Raw genomic sequence first — 17,337 nt, forward strand, 5'->3', positions numbered from 1 at the left:
TGGCAAACACTGGGACATGACAGAAACACACTACAGGCCAAAAATAAGGGTTGCCTCTTGGAAGAAGGTGGGCGGACGGAAAGAATGAGGAGAAAGACAGAGAGGACAGGATATTGTTAGGAAGGAAAAAGAGAGCAGATAGAGGGGACAAATTATGGGTGGGGGATGAAGAGAGAGCAAAAATAAGGACGATAGTGGGTGGAGAAGAACGAGAAGACAGCAATGAGGGGGAGGATGAACGGGCGAAGGGGAAGACGGATATGGAGCGACGGGGACGATGTGGAAGACGTTGGCCTCTGACAGCATTGGTAAACAAAGGATGGCGATGGCAAAACACACAAAACCACACAGACCAGACAAATCAATTTCATCGAATAAGTCATGGGTTCAGATTAATCTCAAACTGAAGGCTCACACTGCTGGAGACGGGCCCTTTCTTCACTTTGAGAGACGTATAAAGTGGCCTTTCGTACTCTACCAACCACTTTCTAATGATTTTGGCAAATCCACCTTTGTGCTGCCACAAAACGCAAGGACAGAGCTAGAAGCTGATGGTCGATAGGAAAAGGAGGAAACACTATGTTGTTCCTGCTTCAGGATAATGTACTTTCAGTGAATGGATGTAGACTCCACTGCTGCACATTATTACCATGTTCTGTATTGACCATGTTAGACTACATTGCAGTGTCATGTCAGTCACTGAATATTGATGCACTGTCTAATTCTCTCAGAGCTACTATAGTTCAAGGAGCCAAAGGCAAATGACATTTATGATATTATATGATAAGGCTGGTGGTATTCTATATCTTTGTTATTGTCAACAAGTGCCATGAAAAGACCAAAATCAACAATGTGATACTTGCTCAATACTTTCTGAATGTGGGGAGAGTGACAGAGGGGTATGACATGGGCTATACTGTGTGGTATGCATCTAAAGTACTAGGCGACCAGACTCCCCAAAGATGTAAATCTTTAAAAATAGGTCATGGCAATATACTTTCTTTTTTAAAAAGGGTTTTGTAATTTCCTAAAACAGCTGGGCATTGTAGTTTTTAGCAAATGTTGCTCAAACAGGAGAAAAAATTGCATTTTATTGGGGACTATTTTCAGATGCAGACAAATTTGGTGTATTGGTGAATATTTAAGGCAGCAGTACAGGGTATGTTTGTTTGAAAATAAAACTACAGTGCCCTGGTTCATGGTAATAGGTCTCACTCAGTGAGTGCAACAGTGTGGTTCATTGACGTGTTTTTAATAGTCTTTGGGCAACTGACAAACGAGGAAAACCCCCATGTGAGTAAGTACATTTGAATGCCAGGTGTAGTGGCCATTTTGCTCCCAGTTCCTACTCCACTTAGTCTGCAAAGCATCTTAGTTTCAAAGCTTGTTTCGTTGAATTAAATCCAACTCTCTCGTGAATTAAACCAGCGCACCCACAAGCCCAGGAGGCAGGGATGGTGTGATTGAGGACTGAGTGATTTATTTGAAGATTGGAACTTGTTTGTAGGATCAGTTCTGGGCTATTCATGGGATTTGTTGACAATAAGAGAAACACAGAATATCACCTGACGTAAGTGTGAGTTTGTAACTGAATGTACTAGAGATAGCCCACTTTTGACTGAAATGCGTTTGTACAACTGTTCTTTGTTTTGCCAGTTGACTGGAGAAAATGTTTCTATGGATATTTACATGATGTTATTATATATTTTGCACTGTACAGAAACAACCTTTTGTCTAGATAAAGGGGGAGAAATGTGATGTAGCATAGGAATGCGCTCAAAGTGCTTTAAACACACTGTTTTGTGTTTGTGCCAGATTTGAATATGTGACTTTTCCAGCTGTTCTATACTTTAACCAGGATAGCTGCTTTATTATTAAAAATCTGTTTCTATGGATGTACTTTATGCACATGTATTTTCCCCCCTGTGAGCCACTTGCTGTTCTTTGGCAGTGTGATTAGCTATTAGTGGAATCTGTGCAATAAAATCTGTCAATTATAAAGCTATTAAAAATATTAATGTTCACAGTAATGTCATTGAATCTAGATAATGCCCTTCGATTTAATTTGTAAGTTTGTAAATTCAATTCAGGCAGTACAGTTAAAAGTCTGGCACACTAAATGGCAAATAGTGGGACTTTTACTCAAATGATAGATGAGGATTGTGGAAAAATTACAGGTAATATTCAATATCTGAAATTGATGGATACAAGTAAGGAAACATTCGTTTGTTATTCCCAAATAAAACTGTTTTGATTCCTCGTTCACCACCAAGTCTTTCTGCATCACATTGCTGTTGTTGTTTTGCTTCTATCTGCCTCGTGGCTCTAATTATATCGCAGATGATATACAGCATAAAAAATGACTGTGGTGTCACATGAGCAATCTCTGTTGCAGCAGCATTATTGCTAAGTGTAATTAAAGAGAGGGGTCAAAGATCATTTTTGCAGATTATTGATTCTGATTTATTCTGAGTCAGTGATGAGGGAATCTCCATTTTTTTGTTGCTCAACTAGCACCTCTGAATACAAGCAGTTTCATGCTAAAAGCAGCTCAAGGTTGTACTGAAAGCAGGGCTTGGCTATATCAACACATCGTCTAATTAACCCCAATCATCAGAAACTGATAAAGGAGGAAGTGGTGATTAAAACTGCTCAAACGGAAAATGTATGCATAGCAAAATATGTCATTGCTGCTCAGGTTTAAAAGGGCAACTGAGTGAGCGTCACCCCACTCTCGAAACTATATGTTCTACATGACTATCTTCTGAAACTCAAGTGTAGTCTCAGTATAAACTTATGATGAAGCTCAAGGAGAATTTGAAGTAGTTTACCTCAGAGGAACACAACCCAGACTGCTGGTGCTGCACACCACATTAATGAAGGACTGTTGGAGCCTGACATCTTGTATCATCATCTTCTATGTTCACAATGACAATCTTAACATTCTGATGTTTAGCAGGTACAATGTTTACCGTGTTCAAAGTCATGCATACATGTTTAAGATGTAAGCATGCGGCTATTGGTCATTAGTTTTGCAGGTATTTGGTCGTACTGTAAACAAAACTGGGCCTGAAAAGCGAAGCCAATGCAGAAGCCGTACACCTGCATTCTTTCTCATGGCCAGCAGGGGGCGTCTCCACTGGTTGCATAAAGATGTCCGGTTGTGTAGAAACTGAGAAATCCAGCTCCAACCTCTCGTCCAAATATGGTCACTTCTGGCTCCAAAAAACCAAGACGATGATGGCCAAAATGCCAAACTCCAGGCTTTAAAACAGCTGTCTGCAAGCAATTTGGTGACATCACAGTGGCTATGTCCTCTTCTTTTATGCAGTCTATGGCTGTAAACCAAAGTAAATAAGCAATATCTGATTTATTTGGTCACTTGGGGGCAGTGGAAACAGGTTGTGAACACAAATGACATAACCTTGTAAGTTGATACCATAACTTCATTAGGTGGACACAAAACCGTAACAGGTGGATGTTAGCAAGTTGCTTTTCACACATCCAGCAGTTACGGGTTTCTGTCCACCTAATGAATGTAAGCCTTGTTAAATGTAAGAGTTCTTATTATTAATTTTCTTTCTTTTAATAATGCAGCGACATCTGATCAAAATCACTCTGTAAGTATTTCTCTATGCACATCTCCTATAGGGTGTCATCTCTCCCAGAAGGCTTTATTATCCATTCACGGCAATAATCTGCTAAATAAATCACCATGTTAAAGATCTAATTCATATTCCTGATTTAGCTGAAGGATACAGTAGTATTTCTACTTTACTCTTGCTCGCACCTCTCAGCTCACTCCACTCATTACAGCCAGAGGGACAAATTTGATCTCAAGATACTCTATCCAGTCATCAACCCGGGGGTCCTGCGCCTGTCTGCATGATGAATAATCATGCTTCTCGTTATGCTAATTCAGATCAGCTCAGCGTGAAGGAGAGAAGACCTTATAATTAGTTGAATGAGTAAAACAAGCTCACTTAGAAAATGTAGGTAGCTGTAACAACATGTTCTGTGTGTGATAGTCTCCAGGATTTCTTTTTTATCTTTGTGTGTGTAAACAAGAAATCAGGTCAGGTGGCAATCACCTCGGCTCAGTCTTGAAAGAAATCATCTCAAAGTCTTCTCTTGAGACAATCAAAGGTTTTGCTCCATCTCATGACTATCTTGCTAATCACTTTGAGAATCATTGTTCCATTAAGGAGAATATGTTTGCTTGATTGCCAGGTGTCTTAGCCTATCACAGCCAGTGGGGATGACTGCAGCTCCCACCCACTCAGCAGCAGTCAAGCTTCCTCCCTTTTGTTTAAATGTTGGATTTTCTCGCTCTAAGAAGGAGTTTAATGGTAAAGCTTCACTCAAAATAACCCAGACTTAATCATCTAAAATGTCCTTTCAGAAACCAGTGGGTGATGTCAGGACTACACATCACCATCAGTGGTACAAATATTAAAATAAAGTTTCAACTTTTCTCAAATGGTTTGCAAAGGGAATGCTGTCTGACTGAATCACAGAGTAACATACACAGTACTGAGGTCAGGATGAGGCTACAGGTAGTTAGCCTTTGTCAGCGTAGTTAGGGCAGGCCACAGGTAGTGCAGATATGGTTCACATTTTCCATGGAACCAAAATATTAAGGTGATGTGATTAAAAAGGGAAAAGAGGAAGTTGTATTTTTGGAGCTGTTTAAGGTTAAACCTAAATTAACTTAGATTAGCCTCAAAAACAATTAAGTTTCATCTCTGGTTTATTGGTATAAGCATGATTCTATGCTACATGAAACATTTTGAAGTTTCATCAGTTAAAAACATTTAAAAAATAGCCACTGAGGATCATTATTCCTTAAAGGTGATTTTAACACTAATAATATACACACACTAATAACTATATATGTCATAAACATAATCAAGACAAGTGAAGAGAAAGTTTTCAAACAAACTGCTAATATTTAGTTCTTTACGTTGATGTCCCGCAACAGGCACCTGTATTGACAACGTGCCAATTAAGGACCTGGTGCGTGCAATTGGCCACACAAAGTCACGTGACTGAAGAAGACAAGCTGAGACTATTTAATAAATATCTATCCAAGGGGACACTTACATTTTCATTAATTTTATTCCAGAGTCAAAACCTCCCTTAAATAAAAAGTCAACAACTAAACTCCAAAGCGGGAGAGGCAACATGTTCCCGCTGCACGCCACTTTGTCACTTTCACTTAAAATGAGCGCCATATTGGCAAAATCGACATTCATATGTTCACGCACGTCCCTACTTCACCTCACAGTCATTTCCTCTGTAACCGGATAGTTGACCGTAATACGTGTAATAAAGTCGCTTTGAGGGAAGTTGAGAGGGAAGTTCTGCAGAGAAATTGACACACACACACACACACACACCCTCTGGCTCCGTGTGTGAGGTGCCACATCGAAATGGAATATAAACCGCGGAAAACGAGCATCATGCTGCTGATCCTGCTGCAGTTGTTGGTCCCCGCTTCGTGTGCTCCTCCACGGTGCGACCCAGGATTTCGGGGTAAAAGTTTTTCAGCTTTATGTGAATACATACTTTATTATAATACGTGCATCCGGACCTGCTACATGAATTAGACAGGGCATCTTTTCATGTGCAGATTTTCTAGATCCAGAAGCTGACTTTTATGCAGTAAAACCTGTGAAAAATGCTTGTATGCAACTTTTTAGAAAACTTAAAGCCAAAAACTTTATTGTGCACATGATTAGATGTTGGATTATAGCTTGTCAAATGGTATTAATATTCTAGATGAAGGCATGCTTTTCAACTTTAATGTTCCAGATCTATAATCCTGTAAAGAATCAGGAAGCTCTTGTGATTTAATGGTACTTTGCAGACAGACCGAGTTTTCTAGAAAGCTGCTGAAGACCAGAGGTTGATCAAGCATTTTGTAGGCCACATTTACAGAAACCACTCTGCCATCTAGTGTCCGCCACAGTGTCAGCTAATGACATACTGATGTGTCTTGCAGGACTGTGCAAGCCAACAGTGGAAGAAAAACGTAAGTACCCTTGGGCCTGGACGAAGAGCGGGTTCTCATCCAGCTCATGTTGTAGCTGCTGATCGTCTCTCTGGACTGTTTGACTCGTAAATGTCAGCTTTTCTTTGACTTTTTGAGCCTAAAAAACACACATTTTTCACACCAGAGATTAGGCTCTAAACCTCCCTGACAGGTCGAGTGTTTGTACAGTTACATCCCAGTGGATTGGAGTTAAGTCAGTGTTTTTAACAACAAAAAGGATGAGATCATAAGTCATCACTGGGCGTAGTCATAATGGATAATCTGGCCCCGAAAGCCATAAGACCATCATGTGTATTTTTAGATGATCAATGGCGCTATGAAATATTCAAATTCTAATTTCCAGAGATAATAGAAATATTTGGGGCCAGATGATTGAAGACAGCACAGTGACGCTCTTGATTCAGTCTCGATCCCTAGAAAAAAGATTGATAATGTTAGATTACTATTGGCTGTTGGTGTGAATAACTGCTCCTTCTGTTTTCTGCACTATTTCATGTCCCTGCTGATCAGTCTGAGGTATGGTTTGATTTTAAAATGTCCCTAACCTTTCTTTTACCTCAGCCAAATGCACAGATGTGTTACTGTCCTACTGCGACGACATGGCCTACACTCAGACCATGTTCCCAAACATCCTGGGCCACAAGACCCGCGAAGATGCCGAGGCTGGCGCCGAGTACCTCCTCATGAGCGTGGTGGAGTCTCTGCTCGGAGGGGAGTGCAACCCTGAGATCCGCATGCTGGGCTGCTCGGTGTTGGCTCCGCGCTGCGAGAAGGAGAAGGTGCTGAAGCCCTGTCGCGCAACCTGCGAGGGGGTGCGTAAAAGATGCAGCCACGCTTTCGAGGCCATAGAGATGGCTTGGCCCTACTTCCTGGACTGCGATCGCTTCTTTGTCAGTGACCACGAGGGATGTTATGACCCGCTGGAGGGCCTCAGAGGTGAGAGTACAGTATCATCTCTATTGGGACCTTGACTAATTATATCCTTGTTAATATTTAAAATGTTGTTTTTTACCTTTTTATTTTCATCTGCAAGTGAGTTTCAATAGAGCATTTTTCACATTTTCAGCAGGCATCTGGTTTGCACACATGCTCATGTGGCTCACCTCAGAATTTTTCCCCACATAAAAACAACTTACACTGGGTCCTGTGACTGGTTTCATTAGCAGCTGGTTGTTATAAACAGTGCCTTAATGCACCACAGAAAGGCACACATTGTCTGACAGTATTGTCTAAAAACTGTTGTAAATTCAGAAAGTCAAAAACAGGTTTCTAACGATAAAAATAAAGACAATTTGCTGCCACTCGCAACAGAAATCATGTGTGAGCCACATGAGAGCATGAACAGGAGGAACTTAAGCAGGAAAGAAGGAACTGATTAGAACATGTAGTGATATCATTATAGCATTTGTGTACAGTACAATGTGGTCATTAAATTGTTGAAGTCACCCAATGAAATGAACTACTCTGTCTTAACCTGCACTACTGTCTCACGTTTTATTGCCATGCAAAACTATCTCTGCCATGTAGAATTTGTTTCAGATGTCTGGCAGCAGGTCGGACCTGTCTAATTATTCCCATATTCATATGAATTTTCAACCGATATCATGTGACCTCAAGCTCTTCACACAGTAATACTGTACAGCATGTGCATAACTTGGCGTGCTGTACTATACGCACATATGCTGGAAAAGGCATGTTGGTGAAAAGTGGGTGCAATGTTTCACCTCACTTTATGTTAATGTGGTCATTTGGAAAGAAAACACATCATGGCTATAACACCAGGGCCAGTGTGAGTTCATGTAATAATGTGTAAATGATGTAGCCTGAAGCTGCTTTTTAAAATACTGGTGCCACACTGTATAGCAGCTTGCCATTAACAAGCAAGCTGTTAGAAACAATCAGTCCATTAATAAGTATTAATGATAGCAACTATTTTGATCGTCTAAGTCATTATCCAAGCAAAAATGCCAAAGATTCTTTGGTTCCTGCTTCTGAAATGTGTGCTGCTTTAACATGTTATCCCGTAGATTCAATCTTTCTTGGAGAAGAAGTTGCTGCCTTCATGTACTTGGCATACAGGCTAAATCCTGTTAAATGTGAAAGGGTCATTTATACACGTAAGCTCTTGTTGCAGGTGAAGAAGATTGAACCTATAATAACAGTTTTGCACCGTACAAATCGTGCATTTATACCAGAAGTGAGAGTTTTTGACAGATACAGCCTTCTAGGTTATTTGAATCTGGCAGCACGAAGGTTTAATATGTTCCATGTGAGTTTGGAGCTATTACTGGTTTCTGCTAAGCGTGAATACAAAAATAAGGGCGGGCATCAGCCGGTTTACCAGTGTCAGCTGATTTAAGCACATTCAGCTCCTCAGGCCAGATCATCGACTTTCCACGCTCTCTTTTTGGTTTCTGCTGAACTTACCAGACTCTTCAAACGTCCTATTTATAGCCTGGCAGCTCTGGAGACAGCATTTTTGTTTGACAGATCTAAGATATGGCTGGTCACTAGTTGGAGCCAAAACTGATAAGACAAGCCATGTTTTTCTCTACCGCAGAGCAGGATGCAGAGGCTGTTGACAGCATGGAACTTCCTCCTGAGGAGCCTGCCACCACGATACAGTTCACGTATCACTCCAACGCTCAGATGATCAGCATCTTGAAGAAAACTGAGGAACAATGCTCCGACATAGCGAGAACCTACAGCATCGGCCGCAGTATGGAGGGCAGGGATCTGCTCGTGATCGAGTTCTCAAACAACCCAGGCGAACATGAACTGCGTGAGTAAAGCTCGTGAAAGTGTGCATCCTTTTTCATTATCTATGAAGTTCGACCAGTTACTGTAAATGTGACCCTCTGCAGTCGAGCCAGAGATGAAGTACGTCGGCAATATGCATGGAAACGAAGTCCTGGGCCGCCAGCTGCTGATCTACTTGGTTCAGCACCTGTGCTCAGAGTATCTGCTGGGGAACGAGCGCATCCAGACCCTCATCAACACCACCCGCATCCACATTCTGCCCTCCATGAACCCTGACGGATACGAGGTGGCTTCTTCTGGAATCCAGGACAATAACTACGGTGATGATGAGGGGGAGGTCAGTTCTCCACGGTTACATACATTTATCACTTTGCACTTTGAGTCATATTTGTTTTGTAATACATTTGGAAAACCAACCAAATATCCTAATTATCAACACGTGGAACATATCTGAGCTCATAAGATATTAAAATACCTTGTAACATGAGTGCAGAGCATTCTCAAAAGAGGAAGCATGCATTTACTCACACTACAGACTCTGTTGCACTCTGCTTTGTTTTTAGCATGTATCAACTCTACTGCTTAAATTATCGATAAATTGAATAGTCAATCAACAGAAAATTCAGTTTTGATGAACATTTTTGGGCTTTGGACAAAAAAAGAAGCATTTTGAACCCTTGCTCACGGCATTATTATTCCAGCAACATTCCAGCCAAATACCTACATACACGCGCCACAAACATGAGGCTAATTGGTGAGTGAAACATCTTGATAAAACACACACACACTGCCATCCAGGTAAGTAGATAAAATTGATATTTGATAGACCGACATGTCGTCAATAAATATACCAACAGTAAGTGAATAAGAGTGGAGGTTTTCCACTTATAATCAGGTTGTGCTGCCCTCGAGATTTATCACTTTTTTTTGAAGCCCTTGTCAACCAGAAATTTCAATCAATTACTGCATCATACTGTTAAAATTAGAAGTCCAGATATTCATTTAAATCATTAATACTTAAATGAATAATGTTTGTCTAATTTTCTGAAACATACATTTGTGAATCCCACAGGGTCAAAGATATGATTCTTGGAACATCGGCAGAAACAATGCTCAGAACGTCGACCTAAACAGAAACTTCCCCGATCTGACGTCCATAGTTTACAACCGACGCAGACAAAAGGGCTACCGCACCGACCACGTCCCAATCCCAGACTATTACTGGTTTGGTAAGGTACAGTATGAATCCTTATCCATATGTGTCATGTCAGAGAATATTATGTTTTCTCTAATAAAACAAACTTTAATTTCTTGGTCCGAATAAGTCTTAATGCTGCAATACAGGTTGCACCAGAGACTTACGCTGTCATGAAATGGATCCGCTCCATCCCGTTTGTGCTCTCCGCTAACTTCCATGGCGGGGACTTGGTGGTGTCCTACCCCTACGACCTGTCCAAACACCCGCTGGAGCACAACATGTTCTCCCCAACGCCGGACGATCAGGTGAAAAGTGCATTGAATCCACAGAATAAAAGAAGAAAAGGACGACGTAACTTTGCCTTCATGAATAATAGCTGCAAACAATAAGTAAAGTCTGAAAAGTCTACAACAAGTTGGCAAGTTAGGATGTGTTTAGCCATACATAATCATAATCTTAATCAATGTTTATCTTCTCATTAGAGAAGTAACCCTCAGGTTTTTCTCACGTAGGTTTTCAAGCTTCTCGCGAGAACATATGCAAATGCCCATGAAAGGATGTCCTATGAAAATGCCCGGTGTGGACCGTCTCGTACGAACAGTCAGAAGGGAATCATCAATGGAGCGCAGTGGTCCAGCTTTGCAGGCGGTGAGTTTAAAAAGTGAAGTTGGGATGATTTCTGGCTCTGAAATACAAAGTGAAATGTTAGATGGAGCCACTAGAGGTCGCTATAAGACCAGAAGCTATGAGGAGGAAACCCCTGAGAGGTGTAGGGGAAAGGTCAGTACAGCTTCTTGTGGACTTCTGGTTTTGTTTTTGTCTCCGGTCAGGCATGCAAGACTTCAACTATCTTCACACCAACTGTTTTGAGGTGACCGTGGAGCTGGGTTGCGATAAATTCCCCCCTGAAGAGGAATTGTTTATCGGCTGGCATGAAAACCACGAGGCTTTGATCACATTTATGGAAGCAGTAAGAGCATGATTGTGCTTATGTTTTGCTGTTTTCTTTTGTTTATCAGTGGATGATGACTGATCCTCTGTCATTCTTAGAGTTGGTATTAGATGATTCTTTGTAAGCGACTTGTCTTGTGTTGTCCCTCAGGCCCATCAAGGCATCAAAGGCATCGTGAAAGACGATGAGGGAAATGCAATAAAAGGTGTGCGGATATCAGTCAGAGGGATACGGCATGACGTTACCACAGGTAATCCATTGTATTGCATTAGCCAAAGCTATGACATTAGTTTTGCACTCCAGCCATTTAGCATCACACTTCCATAAAGTTAGGGGACATTCAAGAGATAGAGTATAAAAGAATGGTTAAAATAAATACAGCAAAGGTGGTAATATCCTGACTTTTAGTCCATAATGGGTCACCAAAAACACTGCATCCTACTGTACATTATGTCGCATTACTGTAGGAGCTAGGCTACTGTTATTACCAGTTTAATACTTGTAAACAGCATTCATGTCAGCATCAAAATCGTAATTGCAACTAGGAAACTCAGACTTTTCTGACAGCTTTTATATATTCGACTGGAAGTGCCTGAAAACCAAACAAGTATCAAGTCTGTCATTTAAGGTCATTAAACCCACATTTAATGAAAATGAGTAAACTGATCTTCATGTGTAAAACTGGTGAGATATAAGCATGTATTGTAATGTTATAAGTCTAAACGCTCAGACTCCTTCTCCCTGCCCAGCTGAAAACGGAGACTACTGGCGCCTCCTCAACCCTGGCATCCACATTGTGACCGCCTCGGCCCCGGGCTACACCAGATCTATGAAGAAAGTCCACCTTCCTCCTCTCATGCACACAGCAGGCCGGGTGGACTTTGTGCTGCAGAAAGCTGCTCCAGAGCCCGACATGCAAGAAGAGGACATCACCATCCTGTCTATGGGCACCTACGACCGCTTTGACCCCTATAATCAGTACGAGCGCTACACCCTGATGGCTGATTTGAGCCAGAACCGCGAGGAGAGAGCAGAGAAGCCCTGGTGGTGGAACTACTTTGTCCTGCCGGGAGGACCTGCGCCAACATGGCTGCTCAAACACTATTAGAGCTTTTAATGGGAGAAGTGGAGGAATAGTGTCTCTTTCTACATAAATCGAGCTGTCATGTAATGAATGTGCTGCTTATTGCTGCAGTAAAGTGTCAAAGCTAGCTGGCTGGTCTTCATGTTAGCTTTCACACTTTAACCTACATGTACTTGAAGTTATAATGTAAGCACCTTACAAGCTTTTGCCTTTCCACTAACATAAATTCAGTTAATGACCACGATGAAATACAAGTTTGTTAAAGACTTTTATAAGAATTTTACAGCAGAAATAAAGAGCTTTTATGTCATTAAAATTATTGGGGTATATGGTCACAATGTTCTTCCTTACAACTGGACTGAACCACACAATGCAAGTTTATTTTCACAGCAACATTCAAACATGAAATGCATCAGAACAACATTTAAAAAACACAATTAAAAGGAAAATAAATATGCCTAAAAAGAGTACTCAGATCATTTATGTCCCAAATGTATTGTTGGTTCAGGTTTTTAGTATGTAATGAAACCAGGTGCCCATTAGGGGGCAGGCTGAACCAACATCTGGCCCAAGTTACTGCAAACCATTGAGTCTGGTTATTCTTCCACACAGAGTATAATTTGTAAGATTAGTAGAAACAGAGCTGTGCAGGTGTGTCTTTATGCTGAGTCAGAGTTTTGTATGACTAAAAGATTTCCTCTTTTTGGCTTTTATCATTCAGTCGTTGCAGTGCATCTTCATTTAATACAGATAAACAAGAAATATGTGTACTATAAAATAAGTTATTTCCTATTTCCTTTTAGAAAATATTTTTAAAAGTATTTAAAAATCTTCAACTGCAGTCTTCTAAACCAGTGTTTCCCAGCCTTTTCAACCTTTCTCCGAATGTTGTTTTTTTAAACTTATTTTTAGAGGCTTGAAAATGTAAAAGCATCCAGTTGTTCCTCAAAAAGCAACCCAAGCTTGGGAAACAGCTTTATCTCAGCTTCATCTTGTTACCCCAACCACCAGTTTGGGAACCACTGAACTACTTTTGAGTTTCTCTTTAAAGCAGCTACAACCTGCACTCAACATGAATCCCTTTATGACCTGATTAATCCAGGACAATCACTGAAACTTCTGTCAGTATATAATTACACACCCACCTCCCACACACCTGAGCAGGGAGGATGTTGTGTAAACTTAAACCTAATTTCTGTTTGTGTATATTTCCAACTGTCAGTTTTATGGGAGAGCTAATCTATGCCTTAAATACTTCCTGCTGTGGGAAGCTCAAGTAGCATGTTTTGACTTGTACAAGTCCCTGCGATACTCCTATAGCCTTAAAACCACGAAATGGTATGGAATGACAGACAAGGAAGCAAGAAACTAAATAAACACTGGGATATATTTCTGTTTTGAGAGTCTTAACAAATGGAGTTAATGCAGAGTATCAAGTCAAGGCATTAGCATGAAAACAGAGCTGTGCAGTTGGAAAAGCAGTTCACCAGTGGAGACCTGAATAAGAGGATGAAAACTGTATTGCACTGCAACCAAATGAAAGAAAAGGATAAACAGCTGAGGCATATTTCTCACATTTAGCTAAAAAACAACCAACACAAGACAAAGTCACCTAAATAAAGCACCAAATAGAGACAAGATCACAACAATAGTAGAAGTACAAAATGGAATAAAGCGTGCAAGAGCATTGCCAGCCCCAGGGTCCAGTGAAGTCCCAAATCTTATAAACAAAACAGCTCTTAAGATTTTTATATGTAAGGTCATGAAAGAAGCATGGGAAAAGCAAATTACCCCCGTATAAAGGTCGAGGAATACTTTTTCAGAATCATAGAGAAAAGTCTGCTTGTTGACCCATGACCAGTGGAAGTCAGTGAAAAAAAATTACCAGGCTTCTTAAGGGATTTACAAAACACAAGCACATGATTTAGCATCACAAACAGCAGAAGAGAGACCTCCATCTATAGTAGATCTGGAAGGTTCTGTACATTGTCCCAGAAACAAATAACCCTCAAGCTTTCAGTAGACTATCAGATGGCATCAACAAAGTCTTTTTCCACGAGATGCAGGTATGTTAACACTGGAATTTCATTATATACTGAACAGACATTGCAGAGAGGACAATCTCCCTAATAGTATTCATTGTATAGTAATGGAGGTAATATTATAAATTGCTCAGCTGTTGTGTCTGTTGACTGTCAGTTCAGTAGTTGTTATTGCCCACTTTATCCACCAGGACACAAGATGTGGCTGAAAGCTCCAAAAACAACAAGTAAGTGGGCCTTGTGTTGAGATGTTTTTTTTGTTTGTTTCTAAGTTGAAGAATGAACATTGAAGCTCAACTGTTCCAAAGTGGTTTTACAGGTGAGACTTGTTTGAAGTCTGTAGGTTGGGCAAGTAGTAATAAGTAGTAGAAAGTAATAATAGGCTAGCAACTGACAATGTAGTATATATATATGTAAGCATCTCACTGTATGTGGGCAGGGATAGATGAGAGCAACAAACTGGGTTTACTCATGATTTGAAAGCCATTACCATTTGCTGCGGTGAAGAAAAATGCTCTTAATGAATATATGATGAGCTGTCTAATGCTGTGAGCATACATCTGGCATCAAGAGATCCATAAAATCCTCAAGTCGTACACTGAGTGCATGTCTAAAGATGTCGGTTAATGTTAATGAAATGTGATTTTATATTAGTCTGTAAGAATCTCACAGGTGGATTTTTTTTGTGAAATTTCGAGCTTTTATGGGACATATTTTAGTTGCAGGTACAGTAAGTGTATCTGTCAGTTAGCTAAGAAAAGGTCGCTCCATTGCTCCGCAAATTAACCCCTTTCAGGAATGTTGAAACTTGACGTTAATGCCGCCACAATCCCTCCCACAGGATGATGGCACTGAAGTCTAAAACCAAACCAAACACTGTGTCAAACACGCCAGTGCCTCTCTATGTTTGAATGTCTGGTTTTACTTGTCACATGCTTTTTAGTGAACGTACAATCCCATGTAGGATTGACCCTGTTTGCTTTTGTGGGACCGGTTCCTTGAGCTGCCCAATGTCAGGTGGGTCGCTGGGTCACCAATTACTTGGTGAGGCTGAGAAAGTAGCATAGAGCCGCCCCGAGCTGCCATGATGTATTAGCATCATGCTGCTGGCAAGTAGGTAAGTAATGCCTCATTTCAGTTCAGTGAAGCTGCTCTCTGTTCTCAAAGGAGCCTTAATACGCTTATGTCCCTACTCAAGAACAGTTTGTAACTATGACTATTTATGAACGCCCAGTCCACCATGTGAATATAGTGCCACCAGGTGCCAGCATCACAGCAGGGAGTCACTTTAATTTCCTTCATTTTTAATGCTCTCATTAACTGATTTTAGTATTCAACTACACTTAACATATGCACTTAAATGTACCAAGCTGTCAGGTTTTAATATTTTTCATTATTTCCAATATTTGTGGACAAAATTAACATTCAGATTTTAAATTAGAGTGCAATGATTTACTAAAAAAGCAGTAACAGAGGTTACAAAGTGCTTTAAAGGAAGGAGAAAAGGCAAAGACTGAGATAGAAGAGACAGAAGACAATATACTGTATAAAAGATAAGAAAAATCATGAAAAAGCCAAAGAAAACAAACAGGCTTTAAGATGCTTTTTATAATTACTTTCCATCAGCAAATCTTGTGCATCACAAATTAACTTCATTGTAAATGGACATTATGCTGATTGTTTTGTAATGTGGCTTTGGGTTCATAACACTTTCTTCATGAATTCAAAATGATCTAAAATGTGAATTAAGAGGCTTCGAAATAAACAAATGGGTTCATCCTCGTGGCACATTGCCATCAACCAGCGATGTCTCTGAGACTTTGTAGTAAAGCCACTTCTGCCCCACTTACTCCCTACATCTCTTCTGTCAGCACTGTAAGATCATTATCAAAATGAATATTAAAGGCATTTCATCATTATGCATAAACATGCCATGGTCGCTGATAGAGACAGACAAATCTGATAACTCGGGTTGTGAATTGATTAATGAAACAGAAAAGTTAACAGGAAAATTATGTTCTGGTTCTCAAATTTTTCTCTACTTGTTGCTTTTTTTATTTTGATATACTGGATATTCGCCTCTTGCTGAGTAAAATAGTAGATCAACACACAGTAGATGTGATTGTCTGAACTAATGTTGACTTGTTTGCTTTAAGGTCAAGGTCACACCGTCTTGGTGAACCGATTCTCTGCAACAGGTGTATTATGCATTCAATTCCTTCTTCCTGAGCCTACAACAAACAAAGAAGTAGGAGCAAAGTAGCTAGAATCAGTCTCGTTTCATTCATACATTTTATTGCACAAGTGAAAACCTCTCAAACATTACACAGTACTTCTGTGTCTTTGTGGATGTAACTATATTCTCTTTTTACGACCCTTCCAGGGGAGGTTCACTGGGCCCTGCCAAACTCCCATAATTGCAAAAACAGCATTTCATTTCCTAATAATGGCTCAATGTCAAGTCCAATTCAGTCTGCTTGTTAAGCGGCAGCAATTACCGAATCGTACATGTGCAGACAACTCCTCCGGTGGGTGATAATAAGCTACTTTCTTTGTTACAGACCCTGAACAAACTCGGGGGGAACACGTGAAGCAAAGATAATGCGAGCAGTCGAGCGCGAGTGTATACAAAATCCCACCAATCGTTCTTGTAGAAAACCCCTCAGCTATGACAAAAGCAGGTCCAACTGGGTTAAGGTGATTCCACTTTAATAGTGTTGGGATCCCTAACCACAACAGAATATAACAATAGAAAATACAGCTGCTCGTTTGTGAGAAGTCACTTCCTTTTGAAAATTAGAGGCTGCGTCCGGGTTGATTGACTGCTGGTGTTTATGAACTTGGGAGGTACGTTGAGGATTGGAGAGTTTCTTTGTTGCTTTTTTCTGTTGGTATATTTGGGGTTTCTCCTTCAGCGTGACGGTCAGAGGTCACCATATAACAAGGCCACACAGGCTTCAGTTTGACCTGCAGGCTCAGATGAAGAATCATTGTTTGTTGACATGTTCCTCCTGAGTTTGATTGTGTTCATTTGTTTTGATTTATTCCTGCAACGCTCTGATGCTCTCTTATGCTGAGGGATCAGAGGGGAGATCTGTATGGAGATGGAATCTGCTTGGTCAGTCCGTGTCAAGTCATTGGCCTCTGCCCGGTGGAATAAGGGCAGCACAGACCCTTTAAACCCTTGAAAACATATTTATTTGTGTATGACACGTCTTTCTGGGTATGAACAAGACTGAGTGTCTA

At 40.6% G+C, this 17,337-nt stretch overlaps 1 protein-coding gene across 1 annotated transcript; it reads left to right on the top strand.

Moving 5' to 3' along the window:
• The first annotated feature begins 5,405 nt into the window (after positions 1-5,405).
• Positions 5,406-12,368, top strand: LOC139305681 (carboxypeptidase Z-like). Its single transcript, XM_070929604.1, has 11 exons — positions 5,406-5,535; positions 6,005-6,034; positions 6,617-6,991; positions 8,616-8,837; positions 8,920-9,152; positions 9,888-10,049; positions 10,160-10,318; positions 10,526-10,661; positions 10,844-10,983; positions 11,116-11,215; positions 11,715-12,368. The coding sequence occupies exons 1-11, from the start codon at positions 5,433-5,435 to the stop codon at positions 12,071-12,073; spliced, it is 2,019 nt and encodes a 672-aa protein (XP_070785705.1). The 5' UTR covers positions 5,406-5,432; the 3' UTR covers positions 12,074-12,368.
• Positions 12,369-17,337: the final 4,969 nt, after the last annotated feature.

The sequence above is a fragment of the Enoplosus armatus genome, chromosome 23, assembly GCF_043641665.1.
Source record: "Enoplosus armatus isolate fEnoArm2 chromosome 23, fEnoArm2.hap1, whole genome shotgun sequence".
Lineage (NCBI taxonomy): Eukaryota > Metazoa > Chordata > Actinopteri > Centrarchiformes > Enoplosidae > Enoplosus > Enoplosus armatus.

Bases quoted from the DNA above. Each gene is read 5' to 3' on its own strand.
- LOC139305681 (XM_070929604.1), top strand. From the start codon at position 5,433: ATGGAATATAAACCGCGGAAAACGAGCATCATGCTGCTGATCCTGCTG. The intron at 6,035-6,616 runs GTAAGTACCCTT...CTTTTACCTCAG, and splicing joins GCCAACAGTGGAAGAAAAAC to CCAAATGCACAGATGTGTTA. The intron at 10,984-11,115 runs GTAAGAGCATGA...GTTGTCCCTCAG, and splicing joins TGATCACATTTATGGAAGCA to GCCCATCAAGGCATCAAAGG.